General features: G+C 37.4%; 1 protein-coding gene across 2 annotated transcripts in view; it reads left to right on the forward strand.

Moving 5' to 3' along the window:
- Nucleotides 1–20164, forward strand: part of LOC123556889 (iduronate 2-sulfatase-like) — a 29940-nt gene extending 9776 nt beyond the window's left edge. For both annotated transcript variants that reach the window (XM_045347952.2, XM_045347951.2), the window contains 5 exons: nt 1700–1877; nt 2493–2581; nt 5860–6073; nt 10112–10399; nt 15533–20164. In XM_045347952.2, coding sequence (XP_045203887.2) covers nt 1700–1877; nt 2493–2581; nt 5860–6073; nt 10112–10399; nt 15533–16335 — 1572 coding nt within the window. In that variant the 3' untranslated portion in view covers nt 16336–20164. The remainder of the gene's footprint in view (nt 1–1699; nt 1878–2492; nt 2582–5859; nt 6074–10111; nt 10400–15532) is intronic.
- Nucleotides 20165–26943: the final 6779 nt, after the last annotated feature.

Here is a 26943-nt window from a genome sequence, read left to right on the forward strand (position 1 = left end):
TCACTAGGTAAAACATGTTTACACTGTTATGGTGTGTTACTCAGGTGAGCGACGTAGGGCCATCTTGGCCCTCTTGTCTAAAAAACTATAAGAGCTACACCTTTGAAACTTTGCACACTTGTTTACCATCATTAGGGGACAATGTAGATCAAGAACCATAGCTCTAACCTGCATTTTTTCAGAATTATGACCCTTTTTGTTCTTAGAAAATCTTAACTGTAACTCTTTTCTTACATATTGTCCAGCACTTGCAGACGAGCGATGGCACCCGGTAGGCGGTGCTCTTGTTATATTTATAGATGTTATAAACAATCAAAAGCTGGAGATTTTTATGTATACATAGTACAATATTGTATGTACATAATTGACAGATACATAGATCATTAGGTATATACTGCATTACGATAAGTAGTCATCTTCATGTAGGAGACTTTGTATTGCATAGCAATACTTCCATCACTTGTTCTCTTTTTAATCCCCTACCAATGGAACATCAGAAGGGACTATAGGAATGCCATCCGTCTCTCTGTCTGTCCTTCTGCAAATCTGAATTCTGCAATTACTCAAAAAGTATTCAAGCTAGGTTCATAAAACATGGTATGTGAACAGAGGGGAATATGTAGATTATGCATTTACATGACTTATGCTTGTAGGTCATAGGGCAAGGTCACTATTGAAGGTCAAGTAAAAATTGTTTCCGCTCCATAACTTATATACATTGATATATTTTCTTACCACTACAAACAAATGTTCCTCATGACCAAATGATATGTCACATTTATAAGTGACCCATGCTTGGTGGTCAGATGTCAAGGTCACTATTGAAATTGAAGTAAAAATAGTTTTTGTTCCTTAGCTTCTAAATGCCTTGAAGCATTTTTATTTTCACTCACACATTTTCCCCATAACGAGATGATGTGTTGATTGTGTTTCTTGCATGACCCATGCCTATCAATCAGAGGTCAAAGTTACTATAGAAGATCAAATATAAAGCTTTCTGCTGCATAACTTTTAATTACATTGAAGGATTTTTTTTATTACTCACAGAAATGTTCCCCATGATTAGACTATGTATCGCACATATAACCCATGTATCGCACATATAACCCATGGTTGTCGGTCAAAGGTCAAGGTCACTATTGAAGGTCATGTAAAATTGTTTCCGATCCATAACTTTTATGTGCATTGATGGATTATCTTAGTACTGCACACAAATGTTCCCCATGAGGAGACAATGTGTCATGTACATGATCTATGCTTATAGGTCAAGGTCACTATTGAAGTTTAAGTAAAAACAGTCTTTGTTTCTTAGCTCCTAAATGCCTTGAAGCAATTTTAGTCTGAACACTATTGCCAACAACCACAAATGACGAATACTAAGTTTTCCACCAGTAGGGGACTGCTGTATTGCCACTGCAATACTCTAAGAATCAATCAATCATATGGTGGAGTTTTGAGACTGGTGTCCAATCTCAAGTTTAAACCCTTGTACCCTGAAGGTCATGACTCTCAGTAGGTCTTATACACATCTTGTGATTGGTTAGAAATCCAGGCACATTATAGTTTTAACTAACCATCAGCAGTTTTATTTTTTCAAGTGAACATTTTTTAGTTAGTGAAAAATTAAACTGCATAAGCATATCATCATGCCATGATAATCTAATAAGTAAATAAAGTACCTGTTTTGTTGATATTTCAGCAAGCTCTGTGTGGTCCAAGCAGAGTCTCATTCTTAACAAGTCGACGACCTGACACCACACGTCTGTATGATTTCTACTCCTACTGGAGAGTGGCTGCTGGTAATTTCACAACACTGCCACAGCACTTCAAAGAGAATGGTTACCATACAATGTCCATTGGGAAAGTTTTCCATCCAGGTGTGGCATATTTTACATAGATTTATCTTTCAGATGAATAACATAATTTTTTCAAATTGTTGAAAAGATAAAAAATTGTTTTTTGTTACATTATGTTGATGCATCTCTAGTAATTTGTTAGCTGCATAGATTAACTGATGTTGTGAGGTGGAGAACAATTTGAGCCACACCATTAGAAAACCAACATATGACCAGCATGGAGCCAGACCAGCCTGTGCATCCTGGCCAGGATCCATGCTGTTTGCTTTCAAAACCATTTGCAATTAGAGAAACCGTTAGCGAACAGCATGGATCCAGACCAGACTGCGCATCCACGCAAATGCACTATGTTGGTTTTCTCATGGTGTGGGTTTAATGAATGTTGATGACATGATAATGATGTGACTGATAACGTCACACACCTGATAAAAAATTTGAATGTCATTGTGGAAAAATATTGAAACTTGATGTTTCGGTTGTATCTTTAAAAGTATATGTAATAATTCGGCTTATTTGTAATGCTAGGAACTAAAACATGTATCTAGACAAATACCTGTTTTCTACAAAACATTGATACTTTGACTGCAGTTAATTGTTGAAACAAATGTAATTTTAATAGGTCTTATGCCATTTCAGGAAAAAGCAGCAATCACTCAGACGACTATCCATACAGCTGGTCTGTTCCAGCCTACCATCCTTCAACACAGAAATATAAAATGGCAAAAGTAAGTACTGCTATGGAATGATATTTAGGTAAATATTACACAATGCTTGCTGACTGTTACAATTTACTCACTGACACTCCCATTGTGCTTACTGGTATAGTAATCATGCATGCTGGCACCTTTAACACGTTTGTTGACAATGATACCACGCTTGTTGACAATGATACCATGCTTGCTGACAATGATACCACGCGTGCTGGAAGTTACAACTTCTTTGCTGCTTAGACCCTGATGTCTATATCATAATTTCATTTGGCAAAATGACAGTGCCGTGTACCGTATTGGAATATTTCAACATGCTGGGACTGTATATACAGCAACATTGCACAGTTACAATGCTCAAAGAAGAAAATACACGATGTGACCACACAATATGAAAGATGCAATCAGCCAATAAGCAAGTTGAAAGTAAGCATAATGCAAAGTGCAACATTGCAAGTCACATATTGATACCAGGGGGCGCAAGTTCGTAGTTTTCACGAACGGTAACGGGAATATCCGGCCTATGATGGATTTTAATTAGCTCTTGGCTAAACCATTTGCTATCAGTTATGTCCCTTTGTTTCAATTACTCCATTTATTAGCGAGAATTTTTATACTTCAGCGCTCATTTGCTGCAAGAAAATCAGCCTGTTTAGCACACATTTGCTGCAAGAAAATAAGCTTTACCTGTAGTAAATTTTATATCATTTTTGTACGCTTTGACGATTTGACACATTTTACAGACATTATTTTTATAATTGGAAGAAATACATCGTCTCTGTTAAAAGTTTCCTCAATGTTTCTTCTACCGACTTTCACTGTTTCGGCCTTGTTATGTTTTGTCTCTGTAAACTGATAAATAAGCATAGGGTTTTGGCTCAATGTTCAGAGTGGCCAATCTGATAATGTTGACAATGAAACCGTTGAACTTTTGGCCGAATCCCTATATAATAAGTTTGTTGGGCATAGTATACTGTCTTAGGTGCTAAGAATTAAGCTGGAGTGATGTTGGGATCCTACTACGGCTACGACAAGTGCCAGGCTAGCTCAGTTGGCAGAGCTATGGACTAGTATTACGGGGTCGTTGGTTCGGGTCCCAGGTCGGGTTCACTTTCCCCATGGTTTACTTTATTGGTTTTAGTAAAAACGGTGTGGCGACACCTGGAATAGCTCCGCCTTGTTGGGAAGACATCGGTTTGTCTCACAAGATAAAAGGGGGGAGAGTGTAGTGACGTTGGGATCAGCCTGGGATTCACAAAATTAAACTTAAGTAACAGTTTTAAGAGTTAAAAAAATGTATCATATAATGATATTTAATTTATGTGTGCAGAATCTTTACTTAGTGGTGGTGAGTCATTATGGGGCAAATATGATATCATCTATGAATATAATGTTTTACTTCAATAAATACTTACATATAATGTAAAACAACAAAGAGGTTTCCACTTCTTTTTCACTTTATTTATATTCTAGCTGTCAATGTTATGATTAACACTCCTTCCCAGACTCAGTGACAGCACACATTAAACTCCTTCAGTCTCCCCACCCTGTGGTGAAAGCTGGGAGGTAAAAACACAGCCATTTCCCCTCCCATACCCAGTTCCTCTACAGTGTGGAGGCAATGACTGCAATTGACTAGTGCAGAATAGCTCTAAAGTAAACCAAAGGGGGAAAAGTGCGCCCTAACCCATAACCCCCGGATACAAGTCCATAGCTCTACCAATAGAGCTAGCTAGGTGCCTGTTGCAGGCTGATCCCAACGTCACTACACTCTCTCCCCTTTTATCTTGTGAGACAAACCAATGTCCCAACAAGGCGGAGCTATTCCAGGCGTCGCCACACCGTTTTTACTTCTAACACCAATAAAGTAAACCATGGGGGAAAGTGCACCCGACCTGGGACCCGAACCAACGACCCCGGGATACTAGTCCGTAGCTCTGCCAACTGTTAGCTAGCCTGGCACCTGTTGCAGCTGTAGTAGGATCTCAACATCACTCCAGCTTAATTCTTAGCACCTAAGACAGTATACTATGCCCAACAAACTTATTATATAGGGATTTGTCCAAAAGTTCAACGGTTTCATTGTCAACATTATCAGATTGGCCACTCTGAACATTGAGCCGAAACCCTATGCCTATTTACCAGTTTACAGAGACAAAACATAATGAGGCCGAAACAGCGAAAGTCGGTAGAAGAAACATCGAGGAAACTTTTAACAGAGGCGATGTATTTCTTCCAATTATAAAAGTAATGTCTGTAAAATGTGTCAAATCGTCAAAGCGTACAAAGATGATATAAAATTTACCTATAAAAATTCTCGCTAATAAATGTAGTAATTGAAACAAAGGGACATAACTGATAGCAAATGGTTTAGCCAAGAGCTAATTAAAATCCGTTATAGGCCGGATATTCCCGTTACCTTTCATGAAAACTACGAACTTGCGCCCCCTGGTATCAAAATGTGACGTGCAATGTTGCACTTTGCATTATGCTTACTTTCAACTTGCTTATTGGCTGATTGCATCTTTCATATTGTGTGGTCACATCGTGTATTTTCTTCTTTGAGCATTGTAACTGTGCAATGTTGCTGTATATACAGTCCCAGCATGTTGAAATATTCCAATACGGTACACGGCACTGTCATTTTGCCAAATGAAATTACGATATAGACATCAGGGTCTAAGCAGCAAAGAAGTTGTAACTTCCAGCACGCGTGGTATCATTGTCAGCAAGCATGGTATCATTGTCAACAAGCGTGGTATCATTGTCAACAAGCGTGTTAAAGGTGCCAGCATGATTACTATACCAGTAAGCACAATGGGAGTGTCAGTGAGTAAATTGTAACAGTCAGCAAGCATTGTGTAATATTTACCTAAATATCATTCCATATACTGCATTGTGCTATCCATACAGCTGGTCTGTTCCTGCCATCCATCCTTCAACACAGAAATATAAAATGGCAAAAGTAAGTACTGCACTTTGCTTTCTGTACAGCTGGTTTTTTCTTGCAAGATGTCCACAGGGCTTAACCCTTACCATGCTGGACAGGATTGATTCTGCCTTTGCGACCAGTGTAAATCATGATCAGCCTGCGCATCCGCACTGTTACCCATTCAGTCAGTATCTTTTTGGTAAGCATCCCTTTTAACAGTTAATGGTACTGTCCAAATTGAAAGGTGGACAAGTTCATTATAGAAATTTAGCAGGGTAAGGGTTTAACTGTAGGATGCTTTTCAGCCAGATAAAATTGTTGTCTTTGATAAATAGGTAACAGTTTATTATTACCCTACTTTTAGGTGTGTCCTGGACATGATGGTAAACTACACATGAACTTGGTATGTCCGGTAGAGGTGAACAGAATGCCGGAACATACATTACCAGACCTACAGAGTACTGAATATGCTAGAGAGTACCTGAGAAATATGTCGTATAAAAGGGAAAAGCCATTCTTTCTGGCAGTAGGCTACCATAAACCACATATACCCCTGAAATTTCCTAAACAGTATTTAGGTAAGTATATCATTATATCTCACCCAACACAGGACAGAAGCTGGCCTTTTTTCAGAGCCTGTAGAAAGGGTTAAGCAGCTTTGCTATAGTAAATAGAGCAACAATTTTTACCATTTTCAGTATGTTTAGAAACTAACAAAGAAAAGAGGTATGAAAGATAATATCGCCTAAACTTGAAAAGTCTGTCCATTCTCTCTGTCCGACCTACATATTGTTTCAAGATGGATTTTATTTTAACTATGCAGGTACTATTAGATTCTAGTATCTGGTCTTATTATAAGTATGTTTGATTGATCCGATTTTATTCTCCTGAAATGTCTAAAATGTTTCTGCATTTTCTTTTAGCTCATTGGTGCTTTAGTCTTGTTGTGTCCTTCATTCATTGTCACCATTTTGCTGCATAAGAAGTATGTCCAAAACCATTTAGCCAATTTCAGCTGAACTAGACAGGAATGTTCCTTGGCTTGTCCCCTTTCAAAAATGTTCAGAAACGTCCATTCCATACAGAAAGTGTTGCAATGGCAACTGAACAAAAACTAAAAGATATCTTACAGAAAGAAATGTTGATAGGATTTCAAAAATAATTTGTCAGAAATGTTTCTTAGGGGAATTTTTGCTAAGCATGTATTTACTATCATGTTAAGGAAGAAACAAAGCCACCAGAATTTGGAGGGGAAAGGAATGCAGGACTGGCTTTCTTTATATGGAATAGTGAAAAGTTTTGAATGCTTGAAAATGCTGGCTTGATTTCAGACAAATAGGAATGTATTCATGGTGACCATCCTTCAGGATTGTTCAAGTTATATTGATTAGTCAAAAGACATGGTTTCTTGGGATGTAGTCATGTTTTAAGAAACTTATGGCCAACTTTCGAGATCATTTCACAATAATCTTCCTTCACCAAGATTTTCCATATTATTATCCCCCGACGAAAGTCGAAGGGATATAGTTTTGGCATTGTCTGTCCGTCTTTTCGTCCATCCGTCCGGAGTCATATCTAGGAAGTGGTTGGGAATATATATATAAAACTTCATATACATGTTCACCACTATGAGTTTATGTGGCCTGTCAGGTTTCAGTCAGATTGCCCAAGTAACACCAGAGTTATGGCCCTTAGAAGTTTCTAGTGTTAACTATATAGGATATATATATTTCCATTCCTTTTTTTTTTTTTTAAAATGCTCAAACCTTCAACATGTTAAGTTGTAACTGCACCAACCTTGCCCCCAGCCATGTTCAAGATATCTTACTTGATTGTGTTCTCTTAAGGACATCAGCATTCTGTTCTTTTAAGGTCAAATGTACATGTTAAACAGCAACACTTGGTGCCAAACCACTCAAAGACAATGTTTCGTTCCAGTTAAACTTCAAGCTCACATTTCAATTAACTGCATTTAATTTTAAAAGCTAAGCTTATTACAGTAAGCATATTGTATTCAAAATAAATTCTTTAGTCAGGATCAAAGTATCATACATTTATTATGTACTCTTTAATTAAACAGTTGTTTTCTGTTAAATCGATTTTGACTAATTAAATTATTTGCTTCTTGGTAACATCCTTAACTTTTTGCCATATATTTTTTTGCCATTCCTCACCACAAACCCTTTCAGCGGGGGATACCAATTCATCAAGTTTGCTTGTTTAGACTTGTAATAAAACATGGCCTCCAGATTTTGAGATTACTATTCCCTAAGATGTTTATACATTGTAGTGGAAATGTTTAAAGTCAGGAGGCAGAACTGGTTTTCTCAGTATGGCTTTATTGAAAAGTTTGTGTGCCATTGAGATTCATCAAAAACATAGCTACCAGGGGTTAGGGCATTTGAGCCATGCCATGAGAAAACCAACATAGTGCATTTGCAACCGGCATGGATCCAGACCAGCCTGCGCATTCGCGCACTCTGGTCAGAATCCATGCTGTTTGCTTACGATTTTTAAGTTGGACTTTTCGAAGAAAAAGTAGAGCTATTGCACTCACCCCTGTGTCGGCGTCGGTTAAAGTTTTTGATAAAGTCAAATATCTCTGTTACTATCAAAGCTATTGACTTGAAACTTAAAATACTTATTTACCATCAAAGTCTACACCAGGAGAAACAATCTCCATAACTCTGTTAAAATTTTGACAGAATTATGCCCCGTTTTAACTTAGAATTTTCATGCCCCCGAAGGGAGGCATATAGTTTTTGAACCGTCTGTCTGTCTGTCCGTCTATCGGTCTGTCAGTCTGTTGGTCTGTCAGTCTGTCCGCAATTTTCGTGTCCCGTCCATATCTTTGTCATCGATGGATGGATTTTCAAATAACTTGGCATGAATGTGTACCACAGTAAGACGACATGTCGCGCGCAAGACCCAGGTCCGTAGCTCAAAGGTCAAGGTCACACTTAGACATTAAAGGATAGTGCATTGATGGGCGTGTCCGGTCCATATCTTTGTCATCGATGGATGGATTTTCAAATAATTTGGCATGAATGTGTACCACAGTAAGACGACATGTCGCGCGCAAGACCCAGGTCCTAGCTCAAAGGTCAAGGTCACACTTAGATGTTAAAGGATAGTGCATTGATGGGCGTGTCCGGTCCATATCTTTGTCATCGATGGATGGATTTTCAAATAACTTGGCATGAATGTGTACCACAGTAAGACGACATGTCGCGCGCAAGACCCAGGTCCGTAGCTCAAAGGTCAAGGACACACTTAGATGTTAAAGGATAGTGCATTGATGGGCGTGTCCGGTCCATATCTTTGTCATCGATGGATGGATTTTCAAATAACTTGGCATGAATGTGTACCACAGTAAGACGACGTGTCACGCGCAAGACCCAGGTCCGTAGCTCAAAGGTCAAGGTCACACTTAGACGTTAAAGGATAGTGCATTGATGGGCGTGTCCAGTCCATATCTTTGTCATCGATGGATGGATTTTCAAATAACTTGGCATGAATGTGTACCACAGTAAGACGACCTGTCGCGCGCAAGACCCAGGTCCGTAGCTCAAAGGTCAAGGTCACACTTAGACGTTAAAGGATAGTGCATTGATGGGCATGTCCGGTCCATATCTTTGTCATCGATGGATGGATTTTCAAATAACTTGGCATGAATGTGTACCACAGTAAGACGACGTGTCGCGCGCAAGACCCAGGTCCATAGGTCAAAAGTCCTAAACTCTAACATCGGCCATAACTATTCATTCAAAGTGCCATCGGGGGCATGTGTCATCCTATGGAGACAGCTCTTGTTTGTTAAAGTTTTTGATAAGGTCAAATATCTCTGTTACTATTAAAGCTTTTGACTTGTTTTTTGTTAAAGTTTTTGATAAAGTCAAATATCTCTGTTACTATTAAAGCTTTTGACTTGAAACTCAAAATAGTTATTACTATCAAAGTCTACACCAGGAGACACAATTCCCATAACTCTGATTTGAATTTTGACAGAATTATGCCCCTTTTAACTTAGAATTTTTGGTTAAAGTTTTTGATAAAGTCAAATATCTCTGTTACTATCAAAGCTTTTGACTTGAAACTTACTATTAAAGCTTTTGACTTGAAACTCAAAATAGTTATTGACTATCAAAGTCTACACCAAGAGACACAATGTCCATAACTCTGACTTGAATTTTGACAGAGTTATGTTCCTTTTTAACTTGGAATTTTTTGTACTGGCAAAGCTCTAATTCAGAGTCAAGCACTGAGAAAAGTCGAGCGTGCTGTCTTATGGACAGCTCTTGTTCTAATTGCAATAGGCTTTGAAAGCAAACAGCATGGATCCTGGCCAGACTGCGTGAAATCACAGTCTGGTCTGGAGCCATGCTGGTCGCAAATGTACTATGTTGGTTTTCTTGTGGCTCGGCTCATTTGTCAACTGTATGTTTATTGGGATTCTTCAAAATCTGAACACAGTTTGATACAAATGATTTTTCAGTAAAATTTTTAAAATATTATTAAATTTGTTAAAAGGTTTTTTTTTTCCGTATGTATTTTCATACTTGTTTGAGCTGTAACAAACATGCACCATACAAATATGTATTTTATATTTATTTAAGATTTGTATCCATTAAACAAAGTACCGAAAGCACCAGACCCCACATATCCTTCAAAGCTTCCACCTGTTGCCTGGAATCCCTGGACAGATATACGTGAACGTGAAGACGTACAGCAGCTTAACCTCAGCTTTCCATATGGTCCTGTACCAGAGAACTTCAGTCAGCTAATTCGTCAGAGTTATTTCGCTGCCACATCATACATGGATGATCAAGTTGGTCTTCTGCTGTCAACACTCGAGAGTGAAGGATTTGCCAACAATACTATTATTGTGTTTGTTGGTGACCATGGTAAATATAATCCTTGGAATTTGGAAAAATTAAAAGAAAGAAGATTTTACACTAATGAAGTTTAAGCAAAAGTTTTAGATTGTCTATGCAAAGTATAGTCTGAGCTGTTATACTCACCCTGGTGTCAGCATCACATCTTGGATAAAGTTTTTCATGCAAGTACATAGCTATCATTTAAAGGTATGTAGCTTTGAAACTGATATTTTTCTTTTTTTAGGTCAATTACCAACCTCACTAAGTCAAGTCCCATAACTCTGATATGTATTTTGGCCAAATTATGCCTTAGTATGGCAAAACCTGCATTAGTGACAAAAATAACTAAATTAAGATTAAATATTCCGGAACAGTTCTAGCATGACTATTTGAAGAATGTGGAGAGCTATACTACTCACCCTGGCATCGGAGTCAACATCGGCATTGCTTAAAGTTTTTTAGCTCGACTATACGAGGTATAAGGAGAGCTATCCTACTCGCCCTGGCGTCGGCGTCTTTCCGCGTCCCCACCTTGGTTAAAGTTTTGGTGCACTTTCTCTTTTTATACGCCCGTTTGAAAAACGGGACGTATTATGGGAACGCCCCTGGCGGGCGGGCGGGCGGGTGGGCGGGTTGGCGGGCGGGCGGGCGGGCGGGCGGGCGGGCGGCGTCCACAGACCTTGTCCGGAGCATATCTTCTACATGCATGAAGGGATTTTGATGAAACTTGGCACAGTTGTTCACCATCATGAGACGGAGTGTCATGCGCAAGAACCAGGTCCCTAGGTCTAAGGTCAAGGTCACACTTGGAGGTCAAAGGTCAAATTCAAGAATGACTTTGTCCGGAGCATATCTTCTTCATGCATAGAGGGATTTTGATGAAAGTTGGCACAATTGTTCATCATCATGAGAAGGAGTGTCATGCGCAAGAACCAGGTCCCTAGGTCTAAGGTCAAGGTCACACTTAGAGGTCAAAGGATACAAGAATGAAAACTTTGTCCGGGGCATTTCTTCTTCATGCATAGAGGGATTTTGATATAACTTGGCACAAATGTTCACCACCATGAGGCGGAGTGTCATGCGCAAGAACCAGGTCTCTAGGTCTAAGGTCAAGGTCACACTTAGAGGTCAAAGGATACAAGAATGAAAACCTTGTCCGGAGCATTTCTTTTTCATGCATAGAGGGATTTTGATATAACTTGGCACAAATGTTCACCACCACAAGACGTAGTGTCATGCGCAAGAACCAGGTCCCTAGGTCTAAGGTCAAGGTCACACTTAGAGGCCAAAGGTCAGATACAAGAATGACTTTGTCCGAAGCATTTCTTCTTCATGCATGGAGGGATTTTGATGTAACTTGACACAATTATACACCATCATGAGACGAAGTGTCATGCGCAGTTCCCTTCTTAGAATTACTTCCCTTTGTTGTTACTATAAATAGCTTATATTGTAACTTTTTCATTACTAGTCGTAGGGAAAAATCGAGACCATTTTCTGTAGTACAACATGCATGCTAATCCAATTTGAGGTGTATTTTGACCAGTCTCTACCTGGTTAAGATTTTTGTGTGGACTTAAAATTTTTTTTGATTTTTTTTTTTTTTTTTTTTTTTTTTTTTTTTTTTTAAGATTAACTTCCCTTAGTTGTTACTATAAATAACTTATATTGTAACTTTTTTATAATTGACCGTAGGGAAAAACCAAGACCACTTTTCTGTGGTACAACATAGATGTTACTTTCCAATTTTAGGTGTATTTTAAGGTATCTCTACCTGGTAAGGAGTTTTTTTGTGGACTTAGAAAAACAAAACACTTAGTTATTACTAAACAACCACAAAATTAAAATTCCATTTGCAAATACAGGTGCTAGAGTAAAGAAATTTGCTGTGACGGGCGTATATTGTGACATTCTTGCACTCTTGTTTCAACATATCTCTGTAATTACTTGATGGATTTGATTCAAACTTGAAATACTTATTCCTCATCATCATCCACATCATCTGACATAAGGGCTTTAACTCTGGCACCAATATTTCATGAATTATCCCCCCTTTTCACTTAGATTTTCAGGTTAAAGTTTTGATGCACTTTCACTCTATCTCTGTTATTACTGAATGGATTTGATTCAAACTTAAAATAGTTGTTCAACATCATCACCCACATCATATGACACAAGGTGCATAACTCTGGCACCATTTTTTCATGAATTATTCCCCCTTTTTACTTAGAATTTCAGGTTAAAGTTTTGGTGCACTTTCACTCTACCTCTGTTATTACTGAATGGATTTGATTCAAACTTAAAATTGTTGTTCAGCATCATCACCCACATTATATGACACAAGATGCATAACTCTGGCACCATTTTTTCATGAGTTATTCCCCCTTTTTACTTAGAATTTCAGGTTAAAGTTTTGGTGCACTTTCACTCTACCTCTGTTATTACTGAATGGATTTGATTCAAACTTAAAATAGTTGTTCAGCATCATCACCCACATCATATGACACAAGATGCATAACTCTGGCACAATTTTTCATGAATTATTCCCCTTTTTACTTAGAATTTCAGGTTAAAGTTTTATGCACTTTCACTCTATCTCTGTTATTACTGAATGGATCTGATTCAAACTTAAACAATTGTTCAACGTCATTACCCTTATCATATGATGCAAGGTGCATAACTCTGAGACCATTTTTTCATGAATTATTTCCCCTTTTTACTTAGAATTTTAGGTTAAAGCTTTGATGCACTTTCACTCTGTCTCTGTTATTACTGAATGGATTTGATTCAAACTTAAAATAGTTGTTAAACATCATCACCCACACCATATGATGCAAGGGGCATAACTCTGGCACCAATTTTTTATTAATCATTCCCCCTTTTTACTTAGAATTTTAGGTTAAAGTTTTGATGCACTTTCACTCTGTCTCTGTTATTACTGAATAGATTTGATTCAAACTTAAAATAGTTGTTCAACATCATCACCCACACTATATGACACAAGGTGCACAACTCTGGCACCAATATTTAATGAATTATGCCCCTTTTTGCTTAGGATATACTTTTATAGTGTTTTGATACATTTTATCTTTACCTCTCTTATTACTTTAAGTTGATATTTTTGTAAGGGTTGTAAGGTTGTAAAGTTGTAAGGGGGGGTATACTGGTTTCAGGTTGTCTGTCTGTCTGTCTGTCTGTCTGTCCATCTGTCCGTCTGTCCGTAGACGCAATCTTGTGCGCACCATCTCTCCTTATCCCCTTGACAGAATTTAATGAAACTTCACACAAGTGATCAGTACCAACAGTAGTTGTGCATGGGGCATGTTAGGTTCTTTTAGAAAAAAAATTTTGCAGAGTTATGGGACTTTGTTTTTTTGTTACTATACTATATACATAGACACAGTCTTGTGCGCACCATCTCTCCTCATCCCCTTGACACAATTTAATGAAACTTCACACAAGTGATCAATACCAACAGTAGTTGTGCATGGGGCATGTTAGGTTGTTTTACAAAAAAAATTTGCAGAGTTTTGGGACTTTGTTTTTTTGTTACTATACTATATACATAGACACAATCTTGTGCGCACCATCTCTCCTCATCCCCTTGACACAATTTAATGAAACTTCACACAAGTGATCAGTACCAACAGTAGTTGTGCATGGGGCATGTTAGGTTCTTTTAGAAAAACAATTTGCAGAGTTATGGGACTTTGTTTTTTTGTTACTATACTATATACATAGACACAATCTTGTGCGCACCATCTCTCCTCATCCCCTTGACACAATTTAATGAAACTTCATACAAGTGATCAGTAACAACAGTAGTTGTGCATGGGGCATGTTAGGTTCTTTCAGAAGAAAAATTTGCAGAGTTATGGGACTTTGTTTTTTTGTTACTATACTGTATACATAGACACAATCTTGTGCGCACCATCTCTCCTCATCCCCTTCACACAGTTTAATGAAACTTCACACAAGTGATCAGTAACAACAGTAGTTGTGCATGGGGCATGTTAGGTTCTTTCAGCGACAAAAATTGCAGAGTTATGGGACTTTGTTTCTTGTTAACATACTATGTACATACAGTCTGCATATGCAATCTTGTGCATGCCTAATCTACCAAACCCTTACACACAATTTAATGAAACTTCACACAAGTGATCAGTACCAACCCTAGTTGTGCATGGTGCATGTTACATTCTTTTAGATAAATATTCTGCATAGTTATGGGACTTTGTTTTTTGTTACTATACTGTAAACATACAGTCTATATACATACAGTCCACATAATTATGCAATCTTGTGTGCGTCAAATTGCAATGTACTGTGTCAGTGCATGCGGGGGGTACATTCATCACATTTAGTGATAGCTCTAGTTGACATAGACTCAGGCTATTGTGCAATATCTTCATCCACAATTGGAGTCATTAAACACTCCAGTGACAGCTCTAGTTTCCTCAGATGTGCCCAGTTTCACTATCCAGCATCAAAATAGTCAAACACGCTGTCTCCTGTGACAGCTCTTGTTATAGTATCAGATTTCTTGGACGCTATCTAAGATATTCAACTGAAACTTGATCTCAATTGATTGAGAAAACATTTTTCAAAGTCTTGATAAAAGTGGTTGTTGTGGAAAGGTCTCAATATTCTAAGGGAAGATCTTCATGAGACAGCATATTTTCATGGCATTAATGTGACAAATTACCAGTATGTATATTACAGAATTGACATCATGTATTTTGAATATTAAGGGACATTTTGAAAACATTTTTAATGAAAAATAGCATTACTGTATCATTTAGGAGCCATCAGGGGCTATAACTATGCTCCTGTGACATGCTGACTTTTCAGGTACATGGTTGTTTCAGCCTTTTGGTTATCATGACAACACAGATAATATTTATTTGTAATAATATTTTAGAATATGCTTTGTCCTGGATATCAAATTACAATATACTACTTTCTAGTGAAGACAAAAAACTTTAATTTTCAAACCATTTGAACATATGTTCTACTGCAATGGTTATCTCACATCACTAACACTAACACAGTTTTATTCAGGGAATGGGTCAAATATATATCATTGCTCAATTTTAGCTTTTTATTGAACATGTATTTATGTTGAAGTTCTAATAGAATTTAAAATTGCCTTTATTTAAGGTTGGTCGCTCGGTGAACACCAGGAATGGTCTAAATATAGTAACTTTGAGGTGTCCACCAGGGTGCCACTGATGTTTTATGTTCCTGGAATTACAGCTTCTACACAACACAGATTATTTCCTCACATCAGTCTTCTAGGAGAACAAGATCAAATAACAAAGTTAAAAAATTCTGTCTACTACAAAAAATGGAATATAGTGAATACGGTTATAAATAATACAGGTGAAATATTTAAATCCAAGAAAACCACAGCTCTTGCAGAACTTGTTGATATATTCCCTACACTTGCAGAGTTAGCTGGTATCAAAATACCAGAAAGATGTCCAATACATTCAGCAGACGTCATTTTGTGTACAGAGGGATCGAGTCTTGTGCCACTAATATATAATTTATCAACTGTGGATCAAAGTTTACTACAAAGTGTTCATCATTACAAAACGTTTGCGCAAAAATATAGAAATGTGAATTCAAAAATTAAAGGTTCTGCTCTGTTAGAGAAAAAAGCTGCTTTTAGCCAGTATCCAAGGCCATCAGATCTGCCTATTGAAAACAGTGACAAACCCAAGTTACGTGATATCAGTATCATGGGTTACTCCATGAGAACTAATGATTATAGGTACACAGAATGGGTGACATTTAATCATACAACTTTTGAAATGGACTGGTCAGAAGCTCATGCCAGGGAACTTTATTCTCATGCGTTTGATTCATTGGAAGACAGTAATTTGGCTGGACTGAAGCAATATCAGTCCATAGTTGATAAACTTTCCAAACAGTTGCATGCAGGATGGAGGCATGCCTAAGGAACACATCTGAATTATTTCTACCCACCCCCATCAACAGTGCGGAGTATATAAAACTCCAGGCTACCAGTGGTTCAAATGGGCAAATATTTCATGAAATGATTTAATGTTATATGTGCCATTGCTTAACCCTTACCCTGCTAAATTTCTAATGAAGTTGTCCATCTTTAAATTCAGACCGTACCATTAACTGTTAAAAAGATACTGACTGAATAGCAAACAAGGCAGATCTTGATCAGACTGCATGGATGTGCAGGCTGATGATGATCTATACTGATCGCAAAGGCAGAATCAGTTGTGTCCAGCATGCTAAGGATTAATCAGAAGTAAACTTAGTCCTTAGTTTAACTTTGAAAATATGTATTATTTAGCTCTACAGGAACATTTTGTTGTCAAGTTTTGTTGTACCAGAAATCCTTCTTAAAGGGCTGTTCTTATAGGAACACTTGAAAAGACTGTATATGATATGACTCACTTGTCAATTCTTAGTTTTGAAATTATGCATTTCCTGAACCATAAATTTGACCAGAGTGATCATATGCTCCTTTCCTTGAATATTTTATACTTGGATGCTTTGAAACCATCAGTAACTTAGTATTTCTGCAACCGGCTTGTGATGTAATCTCAGTGTTACCACTTATAATTCTAAATAATGATGGTTTCAAGGTACATGTGTAATAGAGCTCCAATGAAGCCCATGTTAAGGGCAATGAAAGATTTAGCACATTTCATTAAGACTAGCTCCTAAAGTTTCTTTTTATGCCGCCAGCATCTACTGGTGCGGGAGGCATATAATGATTGTCCTGTTCGTTCGTCCATCTGTCAGTTCGTACGAGGTTAACCAAATGGGACCGTTTTGTCTAGCATCAATACCTCTTACTAGAATGACTTGATACTAATGCAGATGTAACCTGTGACCATTCCTCATCTTCAGACATCACCTGACCTCAGTTTGACCTTGACCTTGACCTCATTTTGGACTTAGGTTGCTTTATATGGGCTATCTCTTGGTTAACCAAATGGGACCGTTTTGTCTAGCATCAATACCCCTTACAAGAATGAATCGATACTAATACAGATGTAAACTGTGACCATTCCTCGTCTTCAAACATTACCTGACCTCAGTTTGACCTTGACCTCGTTTTGGACTTAGGTGCAAAATCTATCGACAAGGGTGCCACTGGGGGCATCAAGCGTTTATTGAACGCAGCTCCTTGTTTTGGTGCAGCTTTTGCCAGAGCTCTTGACAGTCAGTAAAAATGTTATTTCTAAACTAGGAAGTTTGTAAGACATATTTTGATTGAATGATATTGCATGTAAAGGGTCAATGAAATACCATTGTGTTTCCAGGACTTCATGAAAAGTGCTATATATAATGTAAACAGCCCATCAACGCCAACACAATTGTTTATGACTCGAAGCTGATATTGTTGGTGTGTAGAGCAATTACACTTTTTCTGTCAAGAAAATACTGTTACTTTTTCTAGATATACACCATTATTTATAATTTAGTTTAACTTAATTTGCCTGACTGCACTCAGCACTACTGTATTCCTTAGAATATTGTTATTTTCACATTTAAAATGAAGTAAAATGAATAAATAATAATAATATTAAATATACATGTATATTTTTGAAAAGTAAAGTTTATTTTATTGTTAAATACAGTTCTGCATTAACAATTATTTCTTTGGAACTATCTCTTCTGCAAATTAAATAATACACATGATTGTATATAACATGACAGTATCATATATGCCAATTTAGAATAGAGCACTTGATTGATAAGTTTGAGCGCCATATATAGTGTAAGAACTATCAGTTATTTCAAAAAGTATATATATAGTAGGTAAAAACTGAGTGAAGTGTATGCCTTTAAGTAACATTGCTTGCTTCCATAGGATCTTGAATTATTGTCCTGTTAGAATTTGCAGTTAGCTTTGTGAAATGTTGTTCTGTTTAGCTCACCTGTCACGTAGTGACAAGGTGAGCTTTTGTGATTGCCCTTCGTCCGTCGTCCGTTCACAATTTCTCAACGATAGAGACCACAGTTTGCAATCAACTTTAATCAAACTTGCACACAACTTGTATTGGCATAATATCTAGGTTCCCTTCCAAAACTGGCCAGATCCCATCATGGGTTCCAGAGTTATGGCCCCTTAAAGAACCAAAATTTACTATTTTTGGCCTGTAAACATGATAGAGACCAAATTTTGCATTCAGCTTTAATCAAACTTGCCACAACTTGTACTGGCATAATATCTTGTTACCTTTTGAAAACTGGCAAGATCCCATCATGGGTTCCAGAGTTGTGGCCCCTTAAAGGGCCAAAATTTGCTTTTTTTCTTGTGAACACGATAGAGACCACATTTTGCAATCAGCTTTAATTAAACTTGCACACAACTTGTATCGGCATAATATCTCAGTTCCTTTCGAAAACTGGCCAGATCCCATCATGGGTTCCAGAGTTATGGCCCTTTAAAGGTCCAGAATTTGCTATTTTGGCTTTTGCAGCCATATAGAGACTTCATTTATGGTTTGATTTCATACAAACTTGCAAAATATCTTCAACAACAATAAGTCTTGGATTCCATGAAGAATCTGTCAGAGCCAATCATAGGGTCCAGAGTTATGTTATATCTGATTGCCTCCCCTGATTTTAATCAAAATGGATTTATATCAGTAAGTAGTTATAGAACTCATTTGAAATTTCATTATTGTCATTAGTTGGACTGAGACAATCAGGGTAGATAACTATGGACTGATTTTATGTCAAATTACCTCCTTTTATTTCAAATTGAAATGGGTATATCTCCATAACTAATGAAGATACATGTACTGATCTGAAATTGCATTTATGCCATCAGATTGACTTGGACAAGCAGTGAAGATACATATTGACTGAATTTATCACAAGTTACCTCCCTTTATCTTTATGTAAATGAATATACCTAACAGCTTCTAATGAGATTAGTTTGAAACATTATTTATGTCTTCCATGGTAAGAAATAGTCATGTTAGATAACTCTTGATTGATCGTTTATCGATATGAATACTTTTCTAATATATTGTTGTAAAAAGCTTGTACTCTGTATCTTTTACATGCATATACCAATGCATGATTACCTCCCCTGATTTTAATAAAAATGGATTTATCTCAGTAAGTATTTATAGAACTCATTTGAAATTTCATTATTGTCATTAGTTGGACTGAGACAATCAGGGTAGATAACTATTGACTGATTTTATGTCAAATTACCTCCCTTTGTTTCAAATTAAAATGGGTATATCAAAGTAACCAATGAAGATACTGATTTGAAATGTCATTTATGCCATCAGATGGACTCGGATAATCAGGGTAGAGAACTTTTGCCAAATTACCTCCCTTTATTTAATGTAAATGAATATACCTTAGCAGCATCTAATGAGATTTGTTTTAATGTTATTCAAGTCTTCCATGGTAAGAAATAGTCATGCTTGTACAAAAATGCAGCATTTGAGCCTAGGACCCTCAAACTTGATATAGAGATTGGCCCTGACAAGTATGTGACCCATAGGTCAAAAGGGACTGTTACCAGAAAATATTTATTCTGATGATATTTAAAGAGTATGCCTATATGATCTATGTCAAAACTTGGTCTTATCATTAAGAGCAATGGTACTCAGGTGAGCAATATAGGGCCATTATGGCCCTTTTGGGTTTTTTTTGCAATAAGTGAAAGTATATGGAGTCGGATGATACAAAACAGCTGATCAGAAGCTGCTGTAGTTGTCTCTGTTGATTTTTCAAATGTCTGTGATAAGCTTCTAAAATAAAATATTTTAAATATTTACTGTTACTTTTTAACCCAACTGCCTCAGTGAGCCTAGCGGCAGGGTGCCTGCTTCGAGTACAAGAGGTCATGGCTCCTTGGCTGTTTCATACCAAAGAGTGAAAGACGTGAAAAATGATACTAGTGCTTCCACGCTTATAGCACTCGGCATTAAGAGGATAGTTCTGGGACTACCCAGCCCAGTGTGAGTATAATGTGACTTGATGGGGTATCATATCATGTGTAAACAGTATGATATTCAATTGACAGAGGTAAAAAAGCAAGTATGTGCCTGCTTAGTGTCTTTTTTCAACATTTTTTCAATCATATATATTGTAGCAGAATGTCCAAATTTATTGTGATACCTCTGTCTTATATATATATATTTATATATTTGGGTTTAACGGCACACAAACACAATATAGGTTATATGGCGCCAAACAGGACTACAAATTTTGGTTCCACATCTCTTTCGATGTAAATGAGATGTGGAACCAAAATTTGTAGTCCTGTTTGGTGCCATATAACCTACACTGTGTTAATGTGCCGTTAAACCCAAATATATAAATATATATATATATAAGACAGAGGTATCACAATAAATTTGGACATTCTGCTACAATATATATGATTGAAAAAATGTTGAATAAGACACTAAGCAGGCACATACTTGCTTTTTTACCCATTATTATCCAAGCTTCTTGTGAAGTTGAATATATGTATAATCATATGAACCATGCCATGAGAAAACTGACATAGTGCGTTTGCAACCAGCATGGATCCGGACCAGCCTGCACATCCACGCAGTCTGTGATCCATGATGTTCGCTAATGATTTCACTAATTGCAATAGTATTTTAAAGTGAACAGCATCGATCCTGACCAGACTGCGCAGATGCGCAGGCTGATCTGGATCCATGCTGGTCGCAAACGCACTAAATGTTGGTTTTCTGATGGTGTGACTCAATTGTGCCTTTATTCATTTAAAATAAGGCCTAATATAAAACATCACTTATCAATAAAATGTTGTATTGGATTATGCTAATTGCTGGATAAAAATGGTGCTTGGCATTGATGAATTGATATTTAGACAGAATCTCGTTCCACTTTCTTGCACTATTAAAACAAAGATGAATCTGATTAGGAATATCCTATCTTAGGGTTGCCACTTACCTTGAAAAGTCAGGGGAAAATGATTTTTTCCAAGGTCATTAAATTGTCAGGGAAATCTTGATAATTGTCAGTGGAAAATGAAGTTTTAGAAAAGTCGGGGGAAAAATGAAATTCTAGGTCGATGCTGAAAATGTTCAGTGGCTATAGCAGTCTTCAAGCAGTATTTATAAGTATTTCCAAACATACTTTGGTGTAATTGTGTATAAACATAATTTAAATGTGTTTGAGTTAATTTCGTTTTTATGTTAACTTTAGAATTTTGAAGATTGAAAGACTTTACAACCCTTAAAAGGATTAATGTGACAGCTGTATGAGAGGACGAGGCCAAAAAATATGGTGGTATTGGTCAGTGAAAAGTATGGTTTAGTCAGGGAAAAAGTCTGGGAGTTTTCTCATTTTCTCAACTAAGTGGCAACCCTGATCATACTGTGTGTTAGTTGAACAGTTCAGGTTCAAACTAAATCCCTCTCCTCTTCGTATTTGATATTATCACTGCTAGCTTACACTTAGTTTTAGCTTCACTATACAAGGAGAATCAGGTGGTCTATTTGACTCCCCAACAGTCTTTGTTACACCTTGGCTGAAGTTTTGCCCGCAAGGTAATGCCTCTGTAACCATTGAATATGTTGGACTGAAGCGTAACATGGCACTTATTAAAATAAGAGTTAGATAATTCTTGGTTGAATTCAGTGAAAGTTATGGCCCATTTTCAGATGATTAATTTGAATAATGTTTTGTGTGCAATTAAATATTTAGCTATAGCTCAGTAACACTTACATAATATTATGGACTGAAACTTCACGTAATGCTTCCTTGTATTCAGACTTCACACATAACCGAATAAGATGACTTCTGATTGATTTAGATAGTAATTACTGGCGGTAAAATGTTCGGTTAAAGTTATGAATGCAATTTACTGTGTAACCAAATCTCAGAAACAACGTAACATTGGACTGGAATTTCCACAAGGTAGAGAACACTATTGAAATTATTTTAAACTATAGCCCTTCTTTGATTTAGAAAATTTGGCTGAGAATTTGCACACAAGTTCTTATCATCAATATGAAATATAACTTGTTTGCATAGGACTTGCCTGTCTAAAGTGAAGACTGTGGCTCTTGTTTGACTCTGGCAAGCTGTTGTTGATACCGCCAGAGCTAATAATAGAAAAACCTTGAAACATACTTCTCATGAACTGCTTTTTGAATTTCCACTGAACTTGGTCTGTAGCATCCTTTGATATATTTCAACTTTGTATATCCCCTGCCATGAGTGGTATTGGGGGGTTATAGGAATGGCCTTCATTTGTCCATCCATCCTTCCGTTTGTATGTAGCGTTTTGTGTCGGCTCTGTAGGGATGGTTTCCGTCCTTCTGTAATGATTTGTGTCCATTCTGTATCCCCTTAACCCCTTGAAAGATTTTGATGAAACTTGAGTGAAATGACCATCTCATCAAAACAGTGTGCAGAGCTCAGGAGTCAGCCATATCGACTCAAGGTCAAGGTCAAAACTCAAGGTCAAAGGTTTTAGACTTCCATTTCCTGTCCGCTCTGTATCTCCTAAACCTTTTGAAGGATTTTCATGAAACTTTGGTCAAATGATCACCTCATCAAGGCGATGTACAGAATCTATGAGACTGCCATGTCGGCTCAAGGTCAATGTCACAACTCAAGGTCAAACATTATAGCCTTCTATTTTGTGTCCGCTCTCTATCTCCTAAACCCCTTGAGGATTTTCTTGAAACTTGGGTCAGATGATCACCTTATTAATTTCCGGCCACGAATGGTGGGGTTATAGAATGGTCTCTGCCCGTCCGTCCGTTCTTCTGTAACATTTATTGTCCGCTCCGTATCTCCAAAAACCCTTGAAGGATTTTCATGAAACTTGTGTCAAATGATCATCTCATCAAGATGCTGTGCAAAACTCATGAGTCAGACATGTCGGCTCAAGGTCAAGGTCACAACTCGATGTCAAAGGTTTTAGCCTTCCTTTTTGTGTCCGCTTTGTATCTCCTAAACCCCTTGAAGGTCAAAGGTTTTAGCCTTCCATTTTGTGTCTGCTCTGTATCTCCAAAAACCCTTGAAGGATTTTCATGAAATTTGGGTCCAATGATCACCTCATCAAGACAATGTGCAGAACTCATGAGTCAGCCATTTCGGCTCAAGGTCAAGATCACAACTCGAGGTCAAATGTTTGAGCCTTCCATTTTGTGTCCGCTTTCTATCTCCTAGACCACTTGAAAGATTTCATGAAACTTTGGTCAAATGATCATCTCAATGTGCACATAACTCATGAGCCAGCTATGTCGGCTCAAGGTCAAGGTCAGAACTCAAGGTCAGAGGGATTAGCCTTCCATTTGTGTCCACTCTCTATCTCCTAAACCTATTTTCATGAAACTTGGGTCAAATGATCATCTCATCAAGACGATGTGCAGAACTAGTATGTCAACCATGTTGGCTCAAGGTCAACGTCAAAGGTTTGAGCCTTCCATTTTGTGTCCACTCTCCATGTCCTTAACCACTTGAAATATTTTCATGAAACTTGTGTCAGACGATGTGCAGAACAGCCACGTCGGCTCAAGGCCGATGTCACTTCTTCAGGTCAAAGGTTTGAACTTTCCATTTTTTGTCCGTTCTCTATCTCCTAAAGCCATTGAAGGATTTTCATGAAACTTGGAGCAAATGATCACCTCATCAAGACGATGTGCAGAACTTGTGAGTCAGTCAAGTTGCTTCAAGGTCAAAATCATAGCTCAAAGTCAAATGTTTGAGTCTTCCATTTTGTATCCGCTCTGTATCTTCTAAACCCCTTGAAAAGTTTTTATATCACTTGGTTGTAATATTCTTCTTATCATGTCGATCTGCAGAACTCAAAACTCACCAATGCCAGCTCAATATCCAGGTCACAACTAAAATATTTAATACTTCCACCCAATACCATCATTACTTTCACTATCCATACCAGTGGCGGGAGATATAGCTGTCTTTCAGACTGCCTTGCTCAAATGGTTCTGCATGACCACCTTAAGGGGTCAACAGGGCTAAAAATGCATAATGGACTATGAACCACTCTTTTTCAAGTTAGTTCGAATGGTGTCCCGTGACACATCCAGAAGTAACATCCCACAACTGTAACATATCATGCTAAACTGTAACATTTTATGAAACCACGAAAAATTAGACCCATAGTTATTTTTCTACCTCGTATTATAAGTGAATGCCTGAAAAGGGTTTTTTATCGGTGCAAATGAGCAAAATATTGACGAAATATCTTTTAATCATTTCCTTTTTGATAATTTTATATCAGAATTTCGACTTCTATCATAAAACGCTTTATAGGCTTCAATATGCTGTGTTTCGCATGTGAAGCCGGACGCCAAGAAGAAGAAGAAGAAGAAGAAGAAGAAGAAGAAGCATGTGAAGCAATATCTCAAATGACGTACATGTACCATTGATCTCGAAATACAATTTATATTTTTGCAAAAAAAAAGAGATAAATCTTTACCATTTCTTTGGTCAACATACCACCACCAGCGGTTATCATCCTTCATATGCTGTAACGTTATCCGGGAAAACTGTAACATCAGCATCCTAAATCTGTAACATGATAGTAACAGTTCCTCCCCCGTGTCATTGTATTAAAGTCTGTCCCATCCCATCGGTTAACATCAACTTAGATGCACGGTGACAAAATTGGTGCAGCTATCGGTAAAGTAAGTAGCGTTAATTTCGACAATTTCAAGGATTTTTCTAAGCACTCGAATTGCTAAATGAATTATAGGCGTAGACAGAGCTTCATAAATGATACGCACAACGAGGCACAAAGTGCCGATTGGGGGAAATGTTTCCCCCTCCCGCTGGCAGGACAGTCGTCGTTTTCACATTTACACAGACGTAACCAGAACTTCAACAAGAGCACCGGCTTGCGAGTGAACGCTCATCTGATTTTTTTTTGTCTCTGTATAAAAGAAATATTGTCCTACCCCAAAAAGGCCACTATTCTTGCAAAAAACAGGATGGAGTTATTTTTCTTACTTTACAGAGTCAACTTATGATGGTAAACAACTGATGCAAGTTTCAAAGGAAAAGCTTTGATAGTTTAGGAGAAAAGTTTACCTAAACATAAAACTTAACCAATAAATCTGATATTTTCTAAGTCCAAAAGGGGCCATTATTCTCGCAAAAAGCAGGACAGAGTTATATTTCTTGCTGTACAGAGTCAGCTTCTTATGGTGAACAAGTGTTGCAAGTTTTAAAGCAATAGCTTTGATAGTTTAGGAGAAAAGCTGACCTGAACACAAAATTTAACCAAGAAATCTGATTTTCTAAGTCCAATAGGGGCCATAATTCTTGCAAAAAGCAGGATGGAGTTATTTTTCTTGATGTACAGGGTAAGCTTATGACGGTGAACAAGTGCTTCAAGTTTCAAAGCAATAGCTTTGATAGTTCAGGAGAAAAGTTTACCTAAACATAAAACTTAACCAAGAAATCTGATATTTTCTAAGTCCAAAAAGGGCCATACTTCTTGTAAAAAGCAGGATAGAGTTATGCTTCTTGCTATACATGGTCAGCTATTGATGGTGAACAAGAGTTGCAAGCTTCAAAGCAATACCTTTGATAGTTTAGGAGAAAAACCGACCTAAACATATAACTTAATCAACGTCAACGCCGACACCGATCAAGTGATGATGATAACTCATCATTTTTTTCCCTCAAAAAATCAAATGAGCTAAAAATGATACGCACAACGAGTCACGAACTGTCGAGTGGGGGAGGGTTGGAGAGGGGGTTCCTCTCCCGCTGGTGGGGTCCGGGACCTCGCGAAAGTTTGGAGACTTGGATAAAAAATGGTATATTCTGACGCATTTTGTGGCATATAATTCAAGGGGACCTGTCATTATTTCGAAAATTTTAATCGCTTAAAGCCCCCTTCCCGCGAAATTTTGAGACTTAAATAAACAAGAGCACCGCCTTGCAGGTGCAGACGCTCATCTGACTTTTTTTGTCTTTGTATAATAGAAAGGGGCAATAATTCTTGCAAGAAAAGCAATGTAAAGTAACAGTACAGAGTCAGCATTTAATGGCGAATAACTGCCCCAAGTTTTAAAGAAATAGCTTAGGCCGTTAAGGTAGTTCTGCACGTTTGGATCGAAATTTTTTCTACAATGTAGAATTTGATGAAATTTCTCACAGTTGTAAATAAACACATGGCCTATAATATGGTGAAATAAAATTTATAGGTCCGTGTGCATATTTTTGAGATACTTGACCATGATTAAAGTGAATTGGACATTTCACGCTAATTTTTAGACATAATTCGGAATTTTCTGGGCACATTTTATGTTTTTGCAGATCACATATCATTTATAAATATGTTTTACGAAGGCAGAGACGATATGGTTTGGGTCAGCGGAAAGAAATGAGTCTAAACAGTCACTGATGTGAAAAAATCACGTTTCACTCCCAACTTATTTGTCCTTACATTTCTAGGAAATTGATTATTTCCCACAGACTTTAGCATGGATATATTCATGAGGTACTTCTACACCCCGCTACATATCCCGATTTTTGAAAAAATGCTATATGCTGTAACAAAATGACAAAAACGAAAAAAATCACTCACT

The sequence above is a fragment of the Mercenaria mercenaria genome, chromosome 5, assembly GCF_021730395.1.
Source record: "Mercenaria mercenaria strain notata chromosome 5, MADL_Memer_1, whole genome shotgun sequence".
Classification (NCBI taxonomy): Eukaryota; Metazoa; Mollusca; class Bivalvia; order Venerida; family Veneridae; genus Mercenaria; species Mercenaria mercenaria.